This window comes from Polistes dominula, unplaced genomic scaffold (genome assembly GCF_049000335.1).
Source record: "Polistes dominula isolate Pdom_NZ unplaced genomic scaffold, Pdom_raw_medaka contig_17, whole genome shotgun sequence".
Classification (NCBI taxonomy): domain Eukaryota; kingdom Metazoa; phylum Arthropoda; class Insecta; order Hymenoptera; family Vespidae; genus Polistes; species Polistes dominula.
In genome coordinates this window covers 1-27,506 of record NW_028301049.1, presented here as the reverse complement: position 1 = coordinate 27,506, position 27,506 = coordinate 1, and the positions used below count along the sequence as shown (strand labels likewise).

General features: G+C 33.6%; 2 protein-coding genes and 1 long non-coding RNA gene across 4 annotated transcripts in view; 2 read left to right on the top strand and 1 right to left on the bottom strand.

Moving 5' to 3' along the window:
- hts (adducin 1-like protein hts) overlaps positions 1 to 20,338 on the top strand; it is a 31,924-nt gene extending 11,586 nt beyond the window's left edge. The window contains exons 12-23 of one of the 2 annotated variants that reach the window (XM_089175500.1): positions 26 to 97; positions 401 to 475; positions 5,283 to 5,350; positions 6,682 to 6,827; positions 7,916 to 15,423; positions 15,656 to 15,809; positions 15,965 to 16,200; positions 16,275 to 18,029; positions 18,167 to 18,245; positions 18,325 to 19,593; positions 19,700 to 19,876; positions 19,938 to 20,338. In XM_089175500.1, the coding sequence (XP_089031626.1) occupies positions 26 to 97; positions 401 to 475; positions 5,283 to 5,350; positions 6,682 to 6,810 (344 nt within the window). In that variant the 3' untranslated portion in view covers positions 6,811 to 6,827; positions 7,916 to 15,423; positions 15,656 to 15,809; ... (4 more) ...; positions 19,700 to 19,876; positions 19,938 to 20,338. Of the gene's footprint in view, positions 1 to 25; positions 98 to 400; positions 476 to 5,282; positions 5,351 to 6,681; positions 6,828 to 7,915; positions 15,424 to 15,655; positions 15,810 to 15,964; positions 16,201 to 16,274; positions 18,030 to 18,166; positions 18,246 to 18,324; positions 19,594 to 19,699 lie in introns of both variants that reach the window. The other variant, XM_089175499.1, reaches the window with a different exon arrangement.
- Positions 482 to 5,346, top strand: LOC107072119 (uncharacterized). The gene has a single exon (XM_015331785.2). It carries the CDS (start codon positions 1,375 to 1,377, stop codon positions 4,144 to 4,146), a length of 2,772 nt encoding a protein of 923 aa, XP_015187271.2. The 5' UTR covers positions 482 to 1,374; the 3' UTR covers positions 4,147 to 5,346.
- On the bottom strand, positions 19,821 to 21,149 carry LOC149031534 (uncharacterized). The gene is made up of 3 exons (XR_016177614.1): positions 20,536 to 21,149; positions 20,179 to 20,389; positions 19,821 to 20,106 (listed from the first exon to the last, which is right to left on the bottom strand). It is a non-coding gene; the product is annotated as an uncharacterized LOC149031534 (long non-coding RNA).
- Between the last annotated feature and the right edge of the window lie 6,357 nt (positions 21,150 to 27,506).

Genomic DNA, 27,506 nt, shown 5'->3' with positions numbered 1-27,506 from the left:
ATATCCTTTAATTTTGTATCGACAGAACCTAGAGTTTTACGGATAGAAACGAAACAAGTGCCTGCGCCCAGTCAACCAGAAGTCGTTTTAAGTGACGGTGAGTACATTTTAAATTTACTACAAATTTACAAAGACTTAATTATTGTATATCGTTAAAAAGAAAGGTTTGTTTAAAAAATATTATATGAAATGTAAAGTAGTACAGTAACGGTCTTTTGAGTTTTTGGAATTTTAGCATGTTCATATGTTGCATATATATTTTGTACAATTACGTTTGGATTTTTGTGATACTCCCGATTTAATAAGTAATTCTTGTATAAGACTAAGAGAAATATTCTCTCTCGCATGTGTATTTTTGCCAAATTTGACATATGCATGTAATTGTTTATTCTTAATACAGCGTATGCAACTACGGAGTTCCTCAATGAAATGAGACGTGCTGCGATTGAAGCAGAAAGTGATATTAGCAGGCAAGGTAAGCATTTCCTTAGTTAAGGTAGAAGAGATTTCAAGTGAAAGGAGTGTGTTATATCAGGTAACGCATGATCATCGTATTTTTGTGCCTAATGTTATATATACTTTTTCCCTTTCCATTAAATTTATTTCTATTCCATTTCCATTTCCATTTCCATTTCTAACAAGGGTATAAGGAATCTTTATGATCGCTAACGCTTACACCATACATGCTGATATTTGTCATACGAATTTTAATGATATCATTACGACGCACATTTGTTTTTCTAACACAGTTTATAAGCATGCAGATATGCATACGTCAAATCGATCATAACGTCAATCCGAACGTTGATCTTTTTTCTCTATATGTCTTTATTTTAATAATACTTTAATACATTAACATGTTTTATGTGTATATAATATATTTATAAGTATATTTTATAAGTATGTATGTCGTCCTGTTATCATCGTGCTTTTTCCTGTTTTTTATTTCTTATTATTTACTGTAGTTAAGGAAATCGTGATCGTGATCGTGATCGTGATCGTGATTTAGCATTAGGAGTATAATAATACAGAGGTTGATAAAAACCTTTGGTTAAATAAGTGTTAAAACTGTTATTGTCTATCTTAAATTGGGGGTATAGTAAAAGGAATTATAGTATAAGAAGGTGTGAGCGATCCGTGATCATAACGAGGTCAATCATGCTACTCTTAAATCGAATAGATTGACGTGGAAGAAAAGAATGTGTTAGAGACTGAGCTTCGCTTGTCTTTGGACAATCTAATTTTACAGATTGTGCTCTATCAAGAGGTTGTGGCAGCGAAAGCAGTGGTAGCATTCGCTCAGGCTGGCGATCTCCCGAGCTCCATGAAAATCAGCATTTAAAGGTCGTTCGCAGTTTAGTCATCGCAGAACGTATGAAACCCACCTTGATTGAATGTTCGTGGAACACTATGTGGAGGCCCATTAAAAAAACGAATGATGACAAGAACTATGATAAAAAAGTTACAGATAATCATTACAACAGAGAAAGACGATTTTGGAAAAATTATAAAACTCGAATAGAAGCAAGACGTGAATTTTTCGAAAATTATGAGACAAGGATGTTGAATGGCAACTATGGGGTTCAAGAAAAAGATTCTTATAAATTTTTTCAAACAAAATGTTTTAATAACATTATTAATAATTATAACGAAGATGAGAAAAATAATAATGAAAATCAACTTGTACTTTATCTGAATCATAATGACAGAACTGAAAGCAATGCTGGAATAGAGAAAAAAGTCAATGGAACGTTATTGAATTCGATAATGGAGAAAATATGTGACTCGTCTAGGTATCAAGTTGCTAATGATCAACAAGACGACAAATCTTGTAGGGAGAATGACATTGAAAAAGAAATGGATGAAAGTTTTTCTTGTGAAAGTAAATTTTTTTGGGAAGATGATGATTGTCATTGTTTATCATCGGTTTCCAAACAAAACAATGAAGAGGAATTGTACAATTGTAATCGTCGAGATAGTTTAGGAGATGTTATTAATTGTATCAATGATAAAATTTTGCCGTCTTGTGCAAGTTTGCAAAATGTTTTACCGGTAACAGAAGCAGCAGCAGCAGCACCATCGGATAAGAAGTATAATTTAGATTCCACGAACATGAATTTGATTTACAGTTTGACACCACCGTCAAGCGAAATGTTAACGGTTTGTTTTGAAAATAACAATGTTGATAGCATAAAGAATTCATTTGATGTAGAGCATCAAATGACTAACGAATGGAAGAAAGAAGTTAATAAAGCCAAAAGTGATGATAGTTCTCACAATTCGTCCATAGAAAATATTTTTCAGGATGACTCTACTGATAATAATTCCATTGTTGACTACAACGATAAATGCTCTAATAATGGATCAGACATATTAGAATTACCAACTGGTACGATCCTCGAGTTGGAAGATTTTTTTGGGGAATCTTTTAGTGAGGACATGAATAGTAGCGTTAATCAAATATTAGCTGATCTTAATATCAGTCAAGCTTGCGTTGAGGCAGCAAATATTGTTGATCAGGTTATCGATGATGCTTCTCGTTTAACTTCAAATCTAAACGTACCTTCAAAGAATACGGTTTCTGCAGATAATTCTAATTTAATTGTCATTAACGAGCTTGTTCATCACGTGTTAGAAATGCATGATATGGAAGACACACTTATTGTTTCCACTCCAAAGATCGATAATGATCAAAAATGTATCAAGAAATCCTCCATTATTTTACAGGATTCACATAACAACATCAACAGTAGATCTATTGTTATTAACAATATTTCAGGAAATACTAAAAATAGCGATGTAAATGAATGTTCGATGATAAGATCAATAGATCAAACAACTTATCCCAAGATACTTGATAAAACGTTAACATGTACATCGCTCGAATGTCATTTTCCAGGAACGTTACCCGAAAGCAATAAAAAATGTATTAAAGACGCAGATGACAATATGATAAGTAAAAGTGAAAATATTGACATTGACGTAGATGAAAATCTTAACGTTCGTGTAATTACGGAAAATGATTCACAAAATAATAAACGTCCCTTGTCCGATGAAATTGTCCTTGAATTTTGTTCTATAACTAATCGATCGAGTAGAAATGATGTGATCGAGTTAAATTTTCAAATAGAAAAATCTCAGTGTGACGTTAGCAAATATTTATTTAATGAAACGTCGAAAGATTCGCGTAAACGTAAACATTGTGAGCTTGAATATCCCGATAGGGAAACAAACGAAAATGTTGTTGAGTATCAAAGGAATTTGCAATTGTCAAATAATTTTAAGAAAAACTTTAAATACCTTGCTGAAATTTATGGGGAGAAGATTATGGAGCAATATTGTTTGAATAACGGATGGATGCCAATTATTGATAATAAATCAATGATATCTAATGGAAACGTAGACTCAAACGATCTTTATTTTGATCATTACAATGATCATTACAATGATCATCATCAGTATCAAGATTTATCACCCATAACGGAAGAGACTACTACAAGTGAATCATTAAATGAAGAAACTAACGTACTCATTGATACTTGTCCGGAGTGTTTTGCTGATTGTTCATTGAAAAGATTGGATAGCAGTGAGACAATAATAACATCTTTCATGGAAAATGAAAATATGAACGTAAGTGGGGAAGAATCGAATAAATCAACAGATTATTATACTTGCAAGGACGAAAGTAGCGAGTACAATACATCGTCAGTAGACAGACCGTCTTCATGTTCAGATTATCATTTTCAAGACTCGATTGATCAAGTTTCCATTTCTTCAGATGCAACCTACGTCATTTGTCCAAATTTTGAGTCACCTTCCAAGTCACCTTCCAAGTCACCTTCCAAGTCACCTTCCAATTCGAATAATCGTAGTATCATTTCTATAAAGGATAAGGAAAGCGTAGAACAAAATGATAATGTAATTAGAGAAAATATTGAATTGGTGATCTCAAAGTCGTCTCCTATTTTAGTTAATAATAACGGTATTGAACAACTTGCGAATCTTGATTTGACTGGATCTCATGTGCTTCCACGATATGAGGATTCTTCCTTATATAGATTGGTATCGGGAATGAAACTTAATATCAATTCTCTCATTGAATCCACTCAAGACAATCGTTCACTCTCCTCTTCTGAGGACCACTGAGATTTTTCTTACCAACTAATATATTTTAATATTATTATTATTATTATCATTATCATTATTATTAATTTTCTTTTCCGTTACGAGGCCAATGTTAACAACAACGTTAATTTGTGTATTTCACGTAAATTTTATCATTTATTATTTTCTTTTATCTTGAAATATCGTATCGTTATTTTCTTTTTACAAAAGATAAAGTAAAAAATACCAAAGAAAGGAATTCATTCGTTTAGTTATGTTATGTTATATTTTTGATAGTTCAGTATTAATGACTATGTAACAGAGTTTATTTTTGTTTTAGATTTTTTTCTTTTTCTTGCACAAATGCATGCGCCTACGATTTCCATGTTTGTTGTTCTGTTATCAAATTCAGGGATCGCAGGTCAGATCTCATTAATGTATATAGATACATTTAATTAGCTCAATGACGCGCATGCGTCCTTGTTTTTATGATAAGAAATAAACATTTGCACTTTTTCAAATAATCTTACTCTATATTATTAATTAATCTAACTATAATTAAGGACAAAATATTTCACCAACGAGACCATCAAAATCGAAGTTTTATTGAAATTGAAATACTATACCTTGTGTATATGTAAAAACCTTCCTTCTATTTACTTTTCCTTGTAATATCATCATTATCATACATCGAAACTAACAGACGACGATTATGAATTTATTTTATTTCTGTCAACATTATATCGCTTGTAAAAATGTTTCTCATTAAAATTCCCAACGCTTTAATCGAAACAATGTACCATCACCACCTGTCCTTTGCACAGTCCTTACTGAATCTACTTTAAAGAAAGGGAAGGGAACATACAATGCACGGTAACACTATGCTACACATTTGTAAGGTAAGTTGCGATTATTACGGTACGCTTATTTCAATGGCTCTTTAACGTTTATTTTATTTTTTATTACTTATTTTAATCCTTGAACAAAAAAGAATTATGTTTTACATAACGTACAATTCATTAGTGAATTGTTACAAACAATTATTTTATAAAATTTACATTGTTAAATAATGTATGTCATTAGTAATGTTCAATTGTTCAAGGATTAATATTTCAATCGATAATAATAGCTAGTGATTGTTATTGATGTTGTTGATCGAAATTATTTTTCTGTTACAGGAGAAAATACCGTAAACGGCGATCACTCGGACGCCCATCACAGTACATTTTCTCAAAGTAGCAAGGAGGTTCGTTAAAACTATCATTTTTCTTTCTTCGTTGTTGTTGTTGTTGTTGTTTTACTTTCTCTTTATTTTTCAAAATGTTATTTCTAGACAATTTCTTTTATCTTTCTAAATGTCAAACTAATATGTATTTATAATATAACTTGTCCATGTTTAACGTTTCAATCAATGGAAAGAGAGAGAGAGAGAGAGAACGAGAGAGAGAGAGAGAGAGAGAGAGAGAAGCATTTGTGGGGTGTGTGGCTTCTCGTTAATTTCTATTTTTCCTTTTTTTTCCTTTTTTTTTCCTTTTTTTTCCTTTTTTTTCCCTTTCAAAACTGTGATAACAATTCATCATTATTTTTCATATTTCTTTTTTTATTTCATGCCTGAAAATAGTAATTGGCTTATAAGTCATAAATTGTCATTATTACGTTAAAAAACAAAAACAAAAGCAAAAAACAAAGAAAACAAATGGACTAGATTGCAAAAGTTTACAAACAGCTGCGCATCGGTGTGTAGGAATAACACATAAGCATCTGAAATTGTGCTCAAAGACGTGCCATATACAAAGAGATATACAAAGCAAGCCGCCGCGTAAATAAAGCCAAGCCGCCAGAGTAAATTGGAAACTTAAGCTGCTTATTTCTCTTGAATTTTTTTTGTCTTTTTCTTAAATACAAAGCTCAAAGCTTTGACGTAGTTTCATACATTTCATTCATTATCGTTTCTTTTATTTTCTCCATTTTTTCTTTTGTTTCTTGTTTAAAATACAAATCACCATTTCATTGCTTATTTCAATAGTTAGTTGCCTATTATGCATGACTACTACTCGAATGCAATCGAACGAGAAAGTTTAGAATCTTCAAGGACTTTTTTTACACTTACTTGAAATTTTCAAATGGCCCAATGTTTTATGATCTAATCAATATTAATCATATGGCTGGTGTTTGCTGTATCAATAAGTAATAAAAGCTTCAATCTATAAGTACTTAGTATTTATCAAAAAATCTGTCCGTGTTATGATGTAAATTGTAAATATTACACATCGAACTATTGATATTTTAAATATATCATTTTACTGAGGAAGAAATATATATATATATATATATATAAAATATTTCGTTTTTTATTTAAAAATATAAATCTGAAATTAATAATTCGTCTCACTTTTGAAAAATGTCTTTAAAATAAATTATATGCTGTCCATTATAAACAATGAGCCATGAATGTCTTAACTTAATATTTAGATTTTAAGATTAAATAGAATTCATTGAATGATTCTAAACCGATCGACGACGTTGCATGTGCATGTGGAAAGGTTTATGGTTACGGTTGGGACCTTCCGTGTTAAGGGTTCCATGTCGCAGGACGTGAGTGTTAGCGAGGAATCGCCGAAGAAGGAGAAAAAGAAGAAGAAGGGCCTTAGGACGCCATCGTTTCTTAAGAAGAAAAAGGAAAAGAAGAAGTCGATCGAGGCGTAGGTAGCCATATAATGAAGGTTTGTATAAACACAGTATTTTCACTTATTTATATATTCAATTGAACAATGAACTCTTTATCGAATTCTATAATGACAAAAATAATAGTTATGTTTTTGTTATGTAAGGCAGATTTACGTCTTTTTAATTTAAAACTATTCATATTTCATCAAATTGAAGAATTATTTCATACTTTACTTGATCGGTCGATATATAATTCAGTAGTGTATGGGATTCAGAGAAAAATAAAAAAAACACTGATAACTGATTGTAAAAGACTTTAACAGACAGAGATGATATTAACTTAAAACAGATGGAGATTATTAACTTCTTAACTTTTTCTTTTCTCTACTTATTTTCACACATTTATACTAACAGTTAAGCTACGTATGCCCTTTTGGAGAGGGACAGAGAACATATGAATCTTATTGCCCTCCAGTATGACTGGAGGTTGGGTTGAAAATCGGAAAGATCACAAGGTTTTGTTTAATTAAGGATTAAGATCGCACTTCAAACATTTAACAGGAAATTAAATAATATAAAAGGACAGGAAATCAGATATAAGGCTTATCGTTTACAAAGGAAAGGAAGTTAAAATATATATATGTAACATTATAATACTTATTGTCTACAAGTTATTTTATAAATTAACGTATATCACACTTTAATGGTAACATATATAATAATAATAGGAAATGGAGATATGCCGAAACAGGTGAGAGATTTAGCGCGTGAGATTGCATCGCTCTTAGAATTAGTTTTCAGTTATTATCGCTAGTTGCATTTGCATATTAGACAAATACATTTTTTATCATTTCTCAATACGCCAGTAAAAAATGAATCATGCGTTATTCTGCGAAATATGATAGTATATACACATTATTATATTATTTTCATATAGTTAATATTCTCGTAAAACTTGGACATTATGATAGAAAAAAAAAAAAATACAAAAACAACAAGACCAAAAATAAAAAAAAAAAACACGGCACACAACATAAGAACGACGGTTGTCGTATCAAAAAATTTGCCTTGAAAAATTGTGATGAATTTATTTATTATCTCGTTATATATCATTCTCACTTTAATAATTTCCTCTTTCTTTCAGACACTGCCACGAAGAAAAGCTTACCGTTAATACGAAGAAGCGAACACGAATTTTTTTCCGAGCTAAGCACGAATGTGAAATGTTGTAAACCTTTAGAATCATGGAAAATGAAGGCACACACACTCAGACGACCAATAATAAATATTATTCGGAGGCCGAGAAAGAAAGAGAGAGAGAGAATATTAAGTTGAAATGAAATAATAAATAAAAAAAAAGAAAAAAAAAGAAAAAAAAGAAAAAGAAATAAAATCAAAGCGGCCGAAACAATAAATCACAGCATCTTTCCAGGACATAAAACTGCCATCGCATTCTATCTACGATAAGGAATCTATAATAGTACCGTTGTGTGTGCGTATGTGCGTGTTGCTGTTGCGTGTTTGTGTGTGAGTATGCGCGCGTGCTTGACATTTTTACATTTTTAATATTTTAAGCATTCGCACACCCAAATCTAATTTCTATTAGCTAATACTTTATTCTATCTCTCCCTAATCCTGTTTTTTTATTATTATATGTTTATAGACATATAATAGTGTTCTCCTTAAAAGGCCGTTTCGAAGGTTTATTCAAATAAAAAGCGAAAAAAATAGAAAGAAAGAAAGACAGAAAGAGAAAGAGATAGAGAAAAGGAATACAAATTAGATGAAATTTAATTTAATGAAAAATACATTTTTTTAAATCCCTTTAACAAAAGGGATAAGAAAATTAGACGAGAGTGCGCGGATTTGCATAGAAAAAAAGGGAGGAAGGTAGGGAAGAGGATTACGAGAGTAATAATAAATAAAAGTTCTAAATTTATTTTCTTCGTCGCATAGAATAATAAATATTCTTTCTTTGTCAATTTGATTTCTTTTCTTTTTCTTTTTCGAGCTTGTGCCTTTAACCTGTTAACCGACGACGAAGACGATCATACTCGTCAGAAATTTTTAACGATGGAAGACGTATTAATAATAATAATAACAATAACAATAACAATAATAATATTAATAATAATAATAATGAATAAATAAATAAAATAATGTAAATCGATGTATAATCAATGGTTTTTTTCATTCCTATTACAAGTATTTTTTACGAATGTATGTATCTTTTACATTATGTTTATGTTCTATTACATTTAAATAATTCTATTTAATAATAAGCGCTAAATTTAAGCTTTATAATTGTCTTATATGTAAATTAGAACTTAATACAAATTAGATAATAGTATATTCACATTTTTACTGACCAAAAAGGAATTTTTTCCCGATTAACAGGTTAAAGGAGTCGTGTCATCGTCATATATTATTGTTACAACCATTTAAGGCATGTTTCGTTAATGGTGCGAGGAAAGTGTTTTTCTTTTTTTCTTTATTTCTTATATATACGGGGTGAATAACAGAGTATTCTTTATTGATAATGGTTTGTTAATCATCCTGTATATATATTCTTTTTTTGAATCTTCTTATCTTCTTTTCTTCTCTTATTATATGCCACAATACATTTCGCCAAAGACGGCCCTAGTCATATTCTTTACTCGTCTTTGTCGAAGACATCAAGAAGGACAGCTTGAGCCGATCTTTGCGCTTTCTAATTCTCGGCCGAGCATTTCTTTTACATACATAAATACATACATACATATATTTATACACAGAGTGAGTCACAGAAATATTCGTACTACTACTACTGTAATTTTCAAATAATTAATATTTGCTTATTTTTTTTTTTTTTTTTTTTTTTTTTTTTTTATTAACAATCTCTCATCTTTATAATTTATCCGATTGTGAAGATTCGATAAATAATTTTAACAATTTGATGATCACATAATACTTGGACGTTTATCACATTGAAGAAATATCTAAGTAACTACCTAAGTGTGCAGTTGTATTTATGTTCTCGATATCAATTTGAAATTTTCAATAATAATTACTCTAAAACAAGTTTCTGTTTATAGGAATTTTGAGAAATGACATTATAAGTAAATATCAATTATTTAAAATTGAGAGTGGAGGTCGTTATAAATGCTACTATGACTGACTGTACATACACACATACAGATATACGAAACGACAAAGAAAAAAGTAAAAATGTTGCTTGTTAGACAAATCGATGGTATGTAATTAATCTCAAATTGTCTTTGACATCGATCTAAAGGAAAGATTTGAATAAATCGCAATGACAAATAAATATTAATAAATCTATCAATAAACCGGCCGCGGTTATACCAACTCTATAATACACACTTCCAAATCAAGATTGTTACGTTTGTTAAGATCGTTTTTATTTCCTTAAAAACAAACAAAAACGTAGAAAATCCATAGTTTGTTTTGCTCTAAACTCGTTTGTTAAATCACCGTCATTTTTGCAAGTAATTATGACAGTGGACGAATACATAAAACAAATTGTTAACATTTTTTGACTAATTAGCCCATCGTTAATTACCGGCACATATGTAATATAAAATTGATTTGTTTTCATTGGTGCCTGTGCTGTATACCGTTTGAAAGATTTCATTATCTTTATCTTTCTCTTTTCTTTCTTCCATTTTCTTTCTGTCCTATTTTATATCGAAAACGTGTTACATTTTGTACAATCTAATGTTTTGTCATTTTTCTTTGTTTATTTGTAATTGTCACTCAATATGATAACACAACGACAATGTGGAATTGAGTGAGCGTGATTTTAAACAATGAGACGAACATGGAAAAAGTTAGGAAGAGAGAGAGAGAGTTTGTTCAGTGGCAGGGTCCGCGTGTATTATTAAAGCATGTGCAAATATAAAAAATAGCGTTCGTCGTATATAGTTCGGTAAAAAATAAAACAAAAATAAACGCGAATACTTTAAAACGACGAAGCTGAGCTATATAAGCTGTTATTAAGTTATTATGAGCTAGAATAATGTAATTTTAATTATTATTCGATGAGAATACGCAATTACATTTAAGAAGTACTGTAAATTAATTCAATTTTATAAGACCAAAACTTTATATATATATATATATATATATATATATATATATATGTATATGTATATCCATATATATATATATATATATATATTTCTTACAAACTTATTTGCAAGTTGATTATATAATATGAAGAAAATAGACGGAGTCACTTAGCAACGAGAAAAAAAAGTCTTCTACTGCCAGACGTAGATTACGTATTTTTTCGGGCCATGCGATTCTGTGTTGTTTTTTATTATAGTTTTATTAAAGTCAAAAAGTCGGTAATTCTATATTACCCGATTTGTAACAATCGGTCGTTGTTTCGTAGCGTTATTCTTTATTATTATTATTTTTTTTAAATATTATTATCATTATGTTGACTATATTAAGAAAAAAAATAATAATAATTTTCGCTTAATTTCTAAACTTATACATTATTTATCATGCATTTTTTCTTCGCCATTTGTATAGGCTATCGTATCTTGTATAAGTTTATAAATTTATAATCGACAAGGCTTATATATACATTATGAGCATTGCGAAAGCTTAGATGTTATGTGCAGTATTATGATTATTTCCGAATTCTTTACACGATATATATATATTGCTATTTTGTAAATCTGTATTAGGACATGATTTCTTGAAATAAAAGTTCGATAATAACGAGCTCGTCGAATTTTTGTCCTAATACGGAATCATTTTGAAGTATCATCAAGATACGACACAGAATTCTTTGTATATGATATTTTACCTCAAACCGATTATTTAAAATAATGTATATTCAATTTTAACGTATGAAAATTAAGCAAAATTATGAAGATATATTTCGTTGACATATATTAGAACGTGCATCTAAGTATTCTTCATTAGGAGGGCATTAATGAATAAATTATTTACAATCAAGTAAGTTTATTAGGCTTGTATAAGAATGATCTGTATTGTTGCGTAGAGAGGAAGTTTGACTGTTTATTGTTGGAGGTTTATGCAATTTTTCCTTACCCTTGCTCCTCCTATCAACTCATAGGTTAATAATTTAAGTTTCCTGGGGTATACCCTTTTATCAATAGAAAGATACAATTGCTATATTGTTCATAGAAAAATCGTAATACGTCAATTTTAGATTTAAGGGTCATTTTGGTCAAGCGCCGCAAAATTGTAAAAAAAAAAAAGTATTTCTTACAAGTTTTTTGTTTTTGTTTTCAAGAAAAATAATTGCCTTCAATATGAAATATCTGAGAAACTCTTCGAGACTCGCGTTAATGATTTTGTTTACTTTTATTGATCCGAAATTCGAAAATTTCGAATTAATTTTTACTTTGTATGATTGCTACTATAAATTAAACTTGCATACAAATAACGAATTTTAATAAGTACACTTTGCAAATAAGCTATAATATTGTGCAAGAGTTAGATAAAAATAAATAAAACACATTTGTGTCTATAAAAATATTGATTTAAATAAATTCAATTATGGTAATTAGTTGGATGGCTGACAGAGATGGATGATACTGTTGGTTGCCGAAATTTTCTTAAATCGTGGAATTAAACTGAATTCATTTCTTTCTTCACATTTATTTCTATGCGATACTTTGATTTTATCATAGTAATTGTCGAAAATCTAACGTCGCACAAATAAGAAGTCACTAATGGAATTAAAATGATGAAAATTGTTTAATATTTTGCGGCACATACCTTGAGAACCACCGATGTATAAGATAACGTTTTAAAAATTTACCATAATTCTCTTGTGTTTTTAAAGAAAACTATTGGAAATATGCAGTACCGTATTGCAATATACTTATAGGTATCGCGCTATTTCAATTTCCAAGCTATATAAAAATCGAAATAATGAATACTGTTTATCAACAATTTTTGTATTTCATTTTTAAAGGTATATTCAATCGATATATGTAAACTAAAAATCCATTTTTCCCACATTTTTGACCAGTATGACCTTTTAAAAAAAACATTAATTAAAAAAAAACCCTATTACGATATAAATTAATTTTCCAAGTACTCTTGTTGTCTTTGTACTGTAAGTAAGTAATTTGAAAAAAGGAGAAAAAATGGAAAAATGAGGGTACTTATAAAAAGAAATCTTTTAACGAAAAGTTGCAAAGAGATAAAAAACAAACATAGGTTGTGTACGTACTGTTATTGTGTTCAATAACGTCGTCGTCGTCGTCGTCGTCGTCGTCGTCGTCGTCGTCGTCGTCGTCGTCGTCGTCGTCGTCGTCGTCGTCGTCGTCGTCTATACATATAAATGAATAAGAGTCAAAAAACAAAAAAGAAGATAAAAGAAAAGGGATGAAGAAAAGTATTAAAAATGAAATTGTAATAGGTAATCGACTCTGGTAGTAGGGATCTTTAAAGATTGATTAGGGACGCTGTCATTTGAATAAGAAGCAAACTTCTAAAGATTATGTCAAATGATCGTAATTTAATGAATTATTATTTCTATAGGAATACCAAAATGAATTGATGAGAGACCCTATTGGGTTCCCATTAAATAATTCATTTCAGTCGGGCCACTTTTTGCCATCAGATGACGGATAATTTACATGCGCACCCAATATGTCGACAAAATTCATTCATATCAAGTCCGATATAAACGATTAAAATGTAACTCATGATTAAATTGAAGGAGTTCAATTAAATATAACAGTCATTGTTATAACTGCCTAATGATAAATAAAAAAAAAGAGGGAAAAAGAAAGAAAAAAAAGATAAGCACTTATACAAATGAGAAGAGAAGGAAGAAGAAGAAGAAGAATATCTGTTGTATATACACTACTTGCTCGTATGCTCATACTATTTAATATTCTACGTTGTATATTCTATGGATATTCTGCTAACGCTTTGTTCTATTCCATACATTGGAAATAAACTAAAAATATCTTAAGGATATTATTCTCTTATTCAAGTTTTAAAAGCAGAATTATCAATCACAATCTCTTCGCTGCTGCTCTTTCTTATAATTAAACGCGAAAATGACTAAAATTGAAATTTTAGCTTTTTGTGGAATTTCAATGAATAAAGAGAAAAAAGAAAAAGACAAAAATAAAAAGAAATAATCTATGTAAAATAAAAAGTAATAAAGATAATTAAATTAAGCGTGAATTATTTAAAATCGTATAAAGTACCTCTAAGAAGCTCGAATAAACGATAAATAAAACGATTAACACAAAAATAATACATAATATAATTACAATATTATATGGATAATAATTAATTTCTTCTTCGGCTTTTACTTTTCTTTACTATATTAAAATTCTAAATATATATTTAAAAACGTAATTACGAAATAAAAGAATAAGGAAGAATTTTATGGTTGAAGGTTTGGGAAAATAAGGAAAAAATAAACATGAAAAGTTTCATAGATAAATAAAATGATAAATAAAATGATTTATTCTAAGCTCTGTCGTAACAATTTTCCTACGTTGTTATTAAATTTGTAAAAGCAAGATATAGATAATATTGTAATGTAGAAAATACGCAAATCATCGTTTTGTTGCTACTGCTTTTTCGTATTATAATTTTACTTTTATTATTATCAAATTAAAAGAAATGAAAAGTATTATTGCAGAGCTGGATATTTTTCAAGAGAATTCTGTCCGGCAGAGTGCACAATTTCAAATATATATATAAATTTGGTGCTTTATGTAATTTAAAAGATATTAGCGCGTAAGTGTAATTCTTATATAAACTGGCGATTATTAAATTATATGGACATCGAATGGGGCCTTTCGGATTATTATGTATAAACGATTTCCTATTCGATTAGTAATTACATTGAAATTTTACGTTTTTCTTTAATGAATATAGAATTAGAAAATAGTATGTTATTATTAACTATTTTTATCGTTATGATCGTCATCATCATCATCATCATCATCATCATCATCATCATTATTACTACTATCGTTATTACCTATAATGATAGTCCTTAACATATTTACCGCATACTTATTATATAATATTAATCACATTATTATTAATTTTACGAATAAATCTCATTTAAAACAGAAAAAAGATTTTTCAAAGCAGTAACGCAAAATGCATGATTTCTATGTGGATCTGACCTTTTATTAAATGCTTAATTTGATTTTTCACCTTATGAAATGATTTATATCTGTTTCTTTATTACCCTTTTTATTATAGCGAAGACTCTACTATTTGATTCTGGCGTCGTTGCTCAAGTTTGTCAAGAGGGCTCAAAAAACTTGACTGCTAAAGTATTTATATAAATTATTATCTTCTTTGCTAAGAATTCCATGTGAATTATTATGAGAATAGAATGCAGCTGTTCTGACTAAAAATAATCTAGACAATAATATGTTACGAGGTAAATATAATAATTTAGTTAAAAGAAGAAGTAAATATTTTAATACTATTAAAATAAACTCACTTTATTCATATACAAATTGATTTAGGTTGCATTTATTTTTAATCAGTTAATAAAAATCTTGTGTGGTGGGTAATCTGTATTTTATTACCGACTGGTAAAATATACTTCGCCATCTATCGGCACAAGATATTACTTCACTGTACCGACTAGTACATTTAGGCTGCTATCTAGCGGAAGTAAGTGTTACTATGTCTTACCAATTAGTAGAATATGTTTCGCCATCTAGACATAAGATAAAACATCACTAGGATAAAATCAAGATGGCTACCTGTCAAAGTACTTTAAATACCATAAATACAAGCTATGTGTAATGTAAAGTATTTAATTAAAAAAATCCATAGAGTGATGCAATAATCAAGTGAATAATATTTTTTATTTATAATAATTTGTTTCAAATTCTTTCTTTAGTGATCGCCAATTCTGGATGAAAATAGTTAAATTGGATGTATTGCTGTGGGACAGTGTTATGTCATAACCTAAGAATAATAATTTTCTTAATTAAATCCGAGAATACAGATGAATTCTAGACGTTCTTTTTATTAAATTATTATAACAAATACTAGTAAGTAACTTATATATTTTGTTTATACGAAATTCTACTAATTATTAAAATATATGGATTATTTTGTCTTTTAACTTTATGCATTATCTAAACATTTTCTCTCTTCAAACTTATTTTTGTATATATATATAAATTACTTTTAAAAATATTTTTAGATCAATTCAGCATGCAGATCTATATTTTAAATTCCAATCCAAGAACGTTATACTCAAAAGAAGAGGAGTCCATTACACCATTGGATCAATGGATATATATTTCATTTTCTTACGGCTAACGATTAGAAGATTTGCATTGATTATGTAATCCGAAAAAGAGTTTTATTCTATAATATTATGTAAATAGAATGCAGCTGCAGTAACAAAGAATAATCAAGACAAGAATGTGTCAAAAGGTAAACATTGCAATCTTGTATTTGTAAAAAACAAACCTATATCAAACTGATTGATAAACTGATTCATTTAACAGGATAGGTAAATAACTTGACTAAAAATGCCTACTCATTATTATCAAGATTGATAAGAAGAATCCAACAATACTGCAACTAATATTATTATATTAAACACTTATATGTCTATTTTGCACCCCACAATAATACACATGCACATATACAAAAAAGGATTTCTTGTATAAACTGTTGTGCTGCGACTTATCATCGTCGACTGTATCGACATATAATTTTATATAAATGAACGGGGTGATTAATTGGATCAAAGAAAATGTAAAATCAGAAAGGAATTTGCCTCGACTGTGTCTTTTATGTTAGATCATCATCATCATCAGCAGCATTATCATTAATATATACTCTATATATACACATACATATTTCAATTCTCTTGCGTGACCATAAGAGTATAATTTCATGGAAAATTAATTATTATATTACAAAATATTTCGATGCATGTACAATTATATGTAGTAGTAGTAATTCATGTTACAGTAATCGACTTTTATTAACTAAACAACAAAAAAAGTGACATATTTATGAATTATTTTTAAAAGATTACATAAACACACTTGCAAAATAAATATTGTTTCAGATAATAAAAGTATTATTATTATTATTATTATTATTATTATTATTATTATTATTATTATAATTAATTTTGTGGTTACGGATTAATGATAAAAAAACATTTCTTATTATTTGAATTTTCGCGGGCAACACATTGCTGAGGAAAAAATCAAGATGGCTGCCGTGTCGTGTACTACCACGTGCACTATTAAATATTTAATTAAAGAAATGCAATAGTGATGCAATCATAATCAAAAGAATAATATTTTGTATTTAGAATAATTCTTTTCATATTCTCTTCTCTTTTTAGTGATTAGTGATTGCCAATTCTGGATGAAAATAGTTACAAATGGGATGTATTGGAGTGTGTGGTACAATAGTATTACGTCATAACCAAAGGAAAATAATTTTCTTTATTAAATCCGAGTATATATAGATGAATTCAGGATGTTCTCATTATATCAATTTATTTTAACAAATATTAGTTACTACTAAGGTAAATCTATATGTATTTTGTTATACGAAATTTTACTAATTATTAAAATATATGTGTGGATTAGTTTGTCTCTTAACTTTATGCATTATCTAAACATTTCTGTCCCTTTTCTTAGCAAAATAACTTTACATGCAATTCCATCACACCAACTCTCCACGCACAGCAATGACACCATTCAAAAGGAGAGACTCCACACGATCATAAGGGATTTTTAAACCATCACTTCAACTTTCCACGCAATCCTATAACTCCATCCATAACCAAATATCACATACAGTCATGAGGGTTTTTTTAACCATCACTTTAATTCTGCTGCACGCAATTCCAGTTTAATGCATTCTGTGTTCTTATGATACTTGCACTGCGAGAAAATAATATATGTATATAGTGTAATATTTTATCAAAAGAAGACGAGAAGAAATGTATATCTTAGTTATCATTACAAGACATATATGTGGATAACACACGTGGCAAATACATTATTATATTAACGACATTCAATTCATGTCAAAATTTTTTATCAAGTTTTACGTACACACGGTAATAGAAGATATTAATTTTTTTTCCATTAGCTGACAAGAAAAATTGATGTATTTGTTAATTAATACTTTCTTTTGCAAGGAATTTCATTTCATTTCATTACTATTATTATGGAAAAAGAATATGCAGCTGCTATTATTACAAACTGATCTAGACAAAAATATGTAAAGAGGTAAATATTATAATAAGTTATTTTAAAGAGGAAGTAAATATTATAATACTATTCAAATACATTTATTTTGTTATCATATAGTATAAATGATTGGGATTTTATTAACTTTTTAATCAATTAATAAAAATGTATATTAGGAAATTTACACCGACTGGTAAAGAGAATACGTATCGCCATCTAGCAGCGGTACTAGCTATTACTTTATTGTACCGACTGGTAAGATTATGCTGTTATCATCAAATGATGGAAATATTTAATTCACTTACCGACAAGTACAATATGTTTCTTCATCTAGACGAAAGAAAATACATCGCGCTTGGATACAATCAAGATGGCCACCTGCCATTGTATACTGCCACGTGCAGTAAAGTTAAGTATTTAATTAACAAAAATTCAATAGTGATGCTTTAATTAAGTGAATAATATTGTTTTTATTTACAATAATAATTCAGTTCATATTCTATTCTTTTTTTTAGTGATTAGTGCTCGGCAATTAAGCTTAAGAAGAAAACCATTGGACTTGATGTGTGATATCTTGTGAAGAAAAAAAAACCATTGGACTTGATGTGTGCTATCTTGTGAAGAAAAAAAAACCATTGGACTTGATGTGTGATATCTTGTGAAGAAAAAAAAACCATTGGACTTGATGTTAGATATCAATGCTTAAGAAGAAAACCATTGGATTTGTGTTTGTGATCTAAAAAAGAAAACCATTGTACTTATTATTATTATAATTATTATTAGTATTATTATGTTAAGTTAAAAGGAATATCATTGTACTTACTATTATTATGTAAATGTAAAAAGAATATTATTGCACTGTACAGGTGGACAGGTCGACAGGAAAAGTATACCATTGCACTTTAAAGGTTACTTGTCGACTTACAAAGTATACCATTGCACACTTGAGGTTACTTTGGATTACCACGTTTTGTGTCAAATTTTATTTCTTTTTTATAACCTATCCTATCATCCAAGCCATTTAATTTTCCTTTAATAAAATCAACCATTACATGTAAGTATTAATTATTGTAAATGTTACAAGTTAAGAAACTTATATGTTTTTTTTGGTCATATAAGGTATTTTTTTTTTTATTTATAATGCATGAACATTTTAATAGAAATATTTTAGTAGACAATTGAATTTATTATTAACATATATACATTTTAGCATATTAATGAAATATTTTTGAAATAGAAAGTTTAGAATAGCATTGAATTTGAAGTTATGTTAACTGAAATAGAAAATCATTGCAGTTGTGGTTATGTCACTGTTTATACTTGCACTAGAAGCAAACCATATATAGAGTAGTAATATTTTATGAAAAGAATATTAGATAGAAAAAATGTTTCCTAGTTATCACAAATTAAGAAAAGAAATGTTAAATACATTCTAATGTGTGCAGTTCTTACTATATGTACTAAATTTATTAATGTACACTTATTTTATTGGGAATAGACTAAGAGCATAAAAATGTATATATTTGAATGAATTCATTTGTGTTTTTTTTTGTAGAAATACCATCATGTATTTTATAATGGAAATAGGATGTTGTTTGAAGAAGTAAGTATTATAATATTGTTTAAAATACATTTATTTTTGTCATATAAAACGTGAATTAATATAATATAATTAATTTAGTAAAAGTTAACATAAATATTTACTTTAGTTACCGACTGGTAGAGAGAATATGTATCGCCATCTAGACGACGAGAGAAAACACATCTTTAGGACAAATTCAAGATGGCTACCTGCTGTCACATTGTACTTTTGTGTAAAGTATTGTGTAGTAAAGTGTAAAGTATTTAATTAACAAAATTTCTTACAGTGATGCAATCATAATTAAGTGAATAATATTGTTTTTATTTATAATAATTCTTTTCTTATTCTCTTCTCTTTTTTTGCAGTGATCACCAATTCACCTTAAGAAGAAACCCATTGGACTTGATGTTTGATATCTTGTGAAGAAAAAAAAACCATTGGACTTGACGTTTGATATTTCCTTAAGAAGAAATCCATTTAACTTGATACTAGATATCTGCTTAAGAAGAAAGCCATTGGATTTGTGTTTGTGATCTACAAAAGAAAACCATTGTACTTATTATTATTAGTATTATGTTAACTTAAGAAGAATATCATTGTACTTACTATTATTATGTAAATGTAAAAAGAATATTATTGCACTGTACAGGTGGACAGGTCGACAGGAAAAGTATACCATTGCACTTTAAAGAAGGTTACTTGTCGACTTACAAAGTATACCATTGCACACTTGAGGTTACTTTGGATTACCACGTTTTGTGTCAAATTTTATTTCTTTTTTATAACCTATCCTATCATCCAAGCCATTGAAATTTTCCTTTAATGAAATCAAACATTATATGTCATTATTAATTATTGTAAAATTTAATTATGAAACAAATTTATGTTTTTTGTCGTATAAGGAATTTTTTTTTTAATGCATGAACATTTTAATAGAGAATTGAATTTATTATAAACACAAACCTTTTAGTATATTAAATAATTATGTAATAACCACGTGAGTTGTACATATAATGAACGGAACGTGTTAATTTAATAACCATTGCACTAAAGGTTATGTAAAAAGTTAAATAGAAAACCATTGCACTTGAGAGAGGTTATATGTAATTAAAATAGCAAATCATTTCACTAAGTATGGATATGTTAGCATAAGAAAAATACCACTTTACTTGTAGACATATATGTGTAATAACGTATAATGAAAATTATTAATTTTTTTAAGAGGCTATATCACGTTAGAAAGATAAAATTGGCACGTCTCGTGGTTATGTTACTTTCAAGAAGAAATAAATCATTGCACATAATAGATTTTACTATATTAAAATAAATAGACGACCACTGCACATTAGTTTATAAAAGATTTTAAACAACAACAACAACAACAAGAATATTTGCACTTGTGTATATAATAAGATAGAATAAAAAAAAAATAAAAGGCAATGTTATTTTAAAGTAATGGATGTCATGCGAGATTGACAAGAGGGAGAAGCCATTACAACTTGATGTATGTCAGCTGTACAGTTCATTTGCATATATAATTACGAGATGGCGTCTTGAACTCGGTAGCGTTGGGATAGCCGATTTAGTATAAAGGGAGGTGCAAAGCGCATGGATTTCAACGCATCGGGGTGCGACCCCGACTCTGCAGAAGCAGAGTACTCCTGTGGCTGCGCTCAGGAGCAGTTTGCAATACACGCTTAGGCCTGAGCGTTGTATTCAGCTTGCTCCTGAGAATGACAGCCTTTGGAAAATGGGATGATGAGGAGTAGTAGTAGTAGTTGCATGTAGTAGTAGCTTGAAATAGTAGTAGTAGTAGTAGAAGTATGAAATAGTAGTAGTAGTAGAAGTATGAAATAGTAGAAGCATGAAATAATAGTAGTAGTAGTAGTAAAGAATTAGAATAAGAAAATTGGGGGTCTTCTAGTATTAGAGGGGGCCTGGTCTCTAGTTAATGGGGTGGCAATCAATCGTGAGGCCGTGCCTGTAGCCGATTTTACAGGTCAAGGTCATCGAAGGTCAAGGACATCCAGGGCAAGGTCGCGCGCGAGTTTCATTCATTATGTGGGTCAAGGTCACGCGCGAGGGTTCGTTCATTATGTGTGTGTGCGTTTTAATATTCACGCGCGCGAGGGTTAAGTCAGTATGTGTGTATCAATTTATTTATTTATTTTTTTTTTTTTTATTGGGTTTATTACGAGTTTGTGTGTTTATGTTTTTTTTTGGGTGTAGTTAGAGTTTGTGTATATGTTTTTTTGTGGGTTTTTAAGAGTTTGTGTATATGTTTTTTGGGTTTTTTAAGAGTTTGTGTATTTGTTTTTTTGTGGTTTTTTAAGAGTTTGTGTATATGTTTTTTTGGGTATTTTAAAAGTTTGTGTATATGTTTTTTTGGGTATTTTAAAAGTTTGTGTATATGTTTTTTTAGGTATTTTAAAAGTTTGTGTATATGTTTTTTTGGGTATTTTAAAAGTTTGTGTATATGTTTTTTTGGGTATTTTAAAAGTTTGTGTATATGTTTTTTTGGGTATTTTAAAAGTTTGTGTATATGTTTTTTGGGTATTTTAAAAGTTTGTGTATATGTTCTTTTTGGTATTTTAAAAGTTTGTGTATATGTTTTTTTTGGTATTTTAAAAGTTTGTGTATATGTTTTTTTTGGTATTTTAAAAGTTTGTGTATATGTTTTTTTGGGTTTTTTCAGAGTTTGTGTATATGTTTTTTTGGGTATTTAAAGAGTTTGTGTATATGTTTTTTTCGGTATTTTAAGAGTTTGTGTTTATGTTTTTTTGGGTTTTTTCAGAGTTTGTGTATATGTTTTTTGGGTATTTAAAGAGTTTGTGTATATGTTTTTTTCGGTATTTTAAGAGTTTGTGTTTATGTTTTTTTGGGTTTTTTCAGAGTTTGTGTATATGTTTTTTTTTGGGTTTTTTCAGAGTTTGTGTATATGTTTTTTTTTGGGTTTTTTCTGAGTTTGTGTATGTTTTTTTGGGTTTTTTCAGAGTTTGTGTATATGTTTTTTTTGGTTTTTTTAGAGTTTGTGTATATGTTTTTTTAGGTATTTTAAAAGTTTGTGTATGTTTTTTTTGGTATTTTAAAAGTTTGTGTATATGTTTTTTTGGGTTTTTTCAGAGTTTGTGTATATGTTTTTTTGGTATTTTAAAAGTTTGTGTATATGTTTTTTTGGGTTTTTTCAGAGTTTGTGTATATGTTTTTTTGGTATTTTAAAAGTTTGTGTATATGTTTTTTTGGGTATTTTAAAAGTTTGTGTATATGTTTTTTTGGGTTTTTTCAGAGTTTGTGTATATGTTTTTTTGGTATTTTAAAAGTTTGTGTATATGTTTTTTTGGGTATTTTAAAAGTTTGTGTATATGTTTTTTTGGGTATTTTAAAAGTTTGTGTATGTTTTTTTTGGTATTTTAAAAGTTTGTGTATATGTTTTTTGGGTTTTTTCAGAGTTTGTGTATATGTTTTTTTTTGTATTTTAAAAGTTTGTGTATATGTTTTTTTGGGTTTTTTCAGAGTTTGTGTATATGTTTTTTTGGTATTTTAAAAGTTTGTGTATATGTTTTTTTGGGTTTTTTCAGAGTTTGTGTATATGTTTTTTTGGTATTTTAAAAGTTTGTGTATATGTTTTTTTGGGTATTTTCAGAGTTTGTGTATATGTTTTTTTTGGTATTTTAAAAGTTTGTGTATATGTTTTTTTGGGTTTTTTCAGAGTTTGTGTATATGTTTTTTTGGGTATTTTAAAAGATTGTGTATATGTTTTTTTGGGTTTTTTCAGAGTTTGTGTATATGTTTTTTTGGTATTTTAAAAGTTTGTGTATATGTTTTTTGGGTATTTTAAAAGTTTGTGTATATGTTTTTTTGGGTTTTTTCAGAGTTTGTGTATATGTTTTTTTGGTATTTTAAAAGTTTGTGTATATGTTTTTTTGGGTTTTTTCAGAGTTTGTGTATTTGTTTTTTTGTGGTTTTTTAAGAGTTTGTGTATATGTTTTTTTGGGTATTTTAAAAGTTTGCGTCAGGGTTGCGTCAGGGTTGCGTCAGGGTTGCGTCAGGGTTGCGTCAGGGTTGCGTCAGGGTTGCGTCAGGGTTGCGTCAGGGTTGCGTCAGGGTTGCGTCAGGGTTGCGTCAGGGTTGCGTCAGGGTTGCGTCAGGGTTGCGTCAGGGTTGCGTCAGGGTTGCGTCAGGGTTGCGTCAGGGTTGCGTCAGGGTTGCGTCAGGGTTGCGTCAGGGTTGCGTCAGGGTTGCGTCAGGGTTGCGTCAGGGTTGCGTCAGGGTTGCGTCAGGGTTGCGTCAGGGTTGCGTCAGGGTTGCGTCAGGGTTGCGTCAGGGTTGCGTCAGGGTTGCGTCAGGGTTGCGTCAGGGTTGCGTCAGGGTTGCGTCAGGGTTGCGTCAGGGTTGCGTCAGGGTTGCGTCAGGGTTGCGTCAGGGTTGCGTCAGGGTTGCGTCAGGGTTGCGTCAGGGTTGCGTCAGGGTTGCGTCAGGGTTGCGTCAGGGTTGCGTCAGGGTTGCGTCAGGGTTGCGTCAGGGTTGCGTCAGGGTTGCGTCAGGGTTGCGTCAGGGTTGCGTCAGGGTTGCGTCAGGGTTGCGTCAGGGTTGCGTCAGGGTTGCGTCAGGGTTGCGTCAGGGTTGCGTCAGGGTTGCGTCAGGGTTGCGTCAGGGTTGCGTCAGGGTTGCGTCAGGGTTGCGTCAGGGTTGCGTCAGGGTTGCGTCAGGGTTGCGTCAGGGTTGCGTCAGGGTTGCGTCAGGGTTGCGTCAGGGTTGCGTCAGGGTTGCGTCAGGGTTGCGTCAGGGTTGCGTCAGGGTTGCGTCAGGGTTGCGTCAGGGTTGCGTCAGGGTTGCGTCAGGGTTGCGTCAGGGTTGCGTCAGGGTTGCGTCAGGGTTGCGTCAGGGTTGCGTCAGGGTTGCGTCAGGGTTGCGTCAGGGTTGCGTCAGGGTTGCGTCAGGGTTGCGTCAGGGTTGCGTCAGGGTTGCGTCAGGGTTGCGTCAGGGTTGCGTCAGGGTTGCGTCAGGGTTGCGTCAGGGTTGCGTCAGGGTTGCGTCAGGGTTGCGTCAGGGTTGCGTCAGGGTTGCGTCAGGGTTGCGTCAGGGTTGCGTCAGGGTTGCGTCAGGGTTGCGTCAGGGTTGCGTCAGGGTTGCGTCAGGGTTGCGTCAGGGTTGCGTCAGGGTTGCGTCAGGGTTGCGTCAGGGTTGCGTCAGGGTTGCGTCAGGGTTGCGTCAGGGTTGCGTCAGGGTTGCGTCAGGGTTGCGTCAGGGTTGCGTCAGGGTTGCGTCAGGGTTGCGTCAGGGTTGCGTCAGGGTTGCGTCAGGGTTGCGTCAGGGTTGCGTCAGGGTTGCGTCAGGGTTGCGTCAGGGTTGCGTCAGGGTTGCGTCAGGGTTGCGTCAGGGTTGCGTCAGGGTTGCGTCAGGGTTGCGTCAGGGTTGCGTCAGGGTTGCGTCAGGGTTGCGTCAGGGTTGCGTCAGGGTTGCGTCAGGGTTGCGTCAGGGTTGCGTCAGGGTTGCGTCAGGGTTGCGTCAGGGTTGCGTCAGGGTTGCGTCAGGGTTGCGTCAGGGTTGCGTCAGGGTTGCGTCAGGGTTGCGTCAGGGTTGCGTCAGGGTTGCGTCAGGGTTGCGTCAGGGTTGCGTCAGGGTTGCGTCAGGGTTGCGTCAGGGTTGCGTCAGGGTTGCGTCAGGGTTGCGTCAGGGTTGCGTCAGGGTTGCGTCAGGGTTGCGTCAGGGTTGCGTCAGGGTTGCGTCAGGGTTGCGTCAGGGTTGCGTCAGGGTTGCGTCAGGGTTGCGTCAGGGTTGCGTCAGGGTTGCGTCAGGGTTGCGTCAGGGTTGCGTCAGGGTTGCGTCAGGGTTGCGTCAGGGTTGCGTCAGGGTTGCGTCAGGGTTGCGTCAGGGTTGCGTCAGGGTTGCGTCAGGGTTGCGTCAGGGTTGCGTCAGGGTTGCGTCAGGGTTGCGTCAGGGTTGCGTCAGGGTTGCGTCAGGGTTGCGTCAGGGTTGCGTCAGGGTTGCGTCAGGGTTGCGTCAGGGTTGCGTCAGGGTTGCGTCAGGGTTGCGTCAGGGTTGCGTCAGGGTTGCGTCAGGGTTGCGTCAGGGTTGCGTCAGGGTTGCGTCAGGGTTGCGTCAGGGTTGCGTCAGGGTTGCGTCAGGGTTGCGTCAGGGTTGCGTCAGGGTTGCGTCAGGGTTGCGTCAGGGTTGCGTCAGGGTTGCGTCAGGGTTGCGTCAGGGTTGCGTCAGGGTTGCGTCAGGGTTGCGTCAGGGTTGCGTCAGGGTTGCGTCAGGGTTGCGTCAGGGTTGCGTCAGGGTTGCGTCAGGGTTGCGTCAGGGTTGCGTCAGGGTTGCGTCAGGGTTGCGTCAGGGTTGCGTCAGGGTTGCGTCAGGGTTGCGTCAGGGTTGCGTCAGGGTTGCGTCAGGGTTGCGTCAGGGTTGCGTCAGGGTTGCGTCAGGGTTGCGTCAGGGTTGCGTCAGGGTTGCGTCAGGGTTGCGTCAGGGTTGCGTCAGGGTTGCGTCAGGGTTGCGTCAGGGTTGCGTCAGGGTTGCGTCAGGGTTGCGTCAGGGTTGCGTCAGGGTTGCGTCAGGGTTGCGTCAGGGTTGCGTCAGGGTTGCGTCAGGGTTGCGTCAGGGTTGCGTCAGGGTTGCGTCAGGGTTGCGTCAGGGTTGCGTCAGGGTTGCGTCAGGGTTGCGTCAGGGTTGCGTCAGGGTTGCGTCAGGGTTGCGTCAGGGTTGCGTCAGGGTTGCGTCAGGGTTGCGTCAGGGTTGCGTCAGGGTTGCGTCAGGGTTGCGTCAGGGTTGCGTCAGGGTTGCGTCAGGGTTGCGTCAGGGTTGCGTCAGGGTTGCGTCAGGGTTGCGTCAGGGTTGCGTCAGGGTTGCGTCAGGGTTGCGTCAGGGTTGCGTCAGGGTTGCGTCAGGGTTGCGTCAGGGTTGCGTCAGGGTTGCGTCAGGGTTGCGTCAGGGTTGCGTCAGGGTTGCGTCAGGGTTGCGTCAGGGTTGCGTCAGGGTTGCGTCAGGGTTGCGTCAGGGTTGCGTCAGGGTTGCGTCAGGGTTGCGTCAGGGTTGCGTCAGGGTTGCGTCAGGGTTGCGTCAGGGTTGCGTCAGGGTTGCGTCAGGGTTGCGTCAGGGTTGCGTCAGGGTTGCGTCAGGGTTGCGTCAGGGTTGCGTCAGGGTTGCGTCAGGGTTGCGTCAGGGTTGCGTCAGGGTTGCGTCAGGGTTGCGTCAGGGTTGCGTCAGGGTTGCGTCAGGGTTGCGTCAGGGTTGCGTCAGGGTTGCGTCAGGGTTGCGTCAGGGTTGCGTCAGGGTTGCGTCAGGGTTGCGTCAGGGTTGCGTCAGGGTTGCGTCAGGGTTGCGTCAGGGTTGCGTCAGGGTTGCGTCAGGGTTGCGTCAGGGTTGCGTCAGGGGTTGCGTCAGGGTTGCGTCAGGGTTGCGTCAGGGTTGCGTCAGGGTTGCGTCAGGGTTGCGTCAGGGTTGCGTCAGGGTTGCGTCAGGGTTGCGTCAGGGTTGCGTCAGGGTTGCGTCAGGGTTGCGTCAGGGTTGCGTCAGGGTTGCGTCAGGGTTGCGTCAGGGTTGCGTCAGGGTTGCGTCGGGGTTGCGTCAGGGGTTGCGTCAGGGTTGCGTCAGGGTTGCGTCAGGGGTTGCGTCAGGGTAGCGTCAGGGTTGCGTCAGGGTTGCGTCCAGGGTTGCGTCAGGGTTGCGTCAGGGTTGCGTCAGGGTTGCGTCGGGGTTGCGTCAGGGTTGCGTCAGGGTTGCGTCAGGGTTGCGTCGGGGTTGCGTCAGGGTTGCGTCGGGGTTGCGTCAGGGTTGCGTCAGGGTTGCGTCAGGGTTGCGTCAGGGTTGCGTCAGGGTTGCGTCAGGGTTGCGTCAGGGTTGCGTAGGGTTGCGTCAGGTTGCGTCAGGGTTGCGTCAGGGTTGCGTCGGGGTTGCGTCAGGGTTGCGTCGGGGTTGCGTCAGGGTTGCGTCGG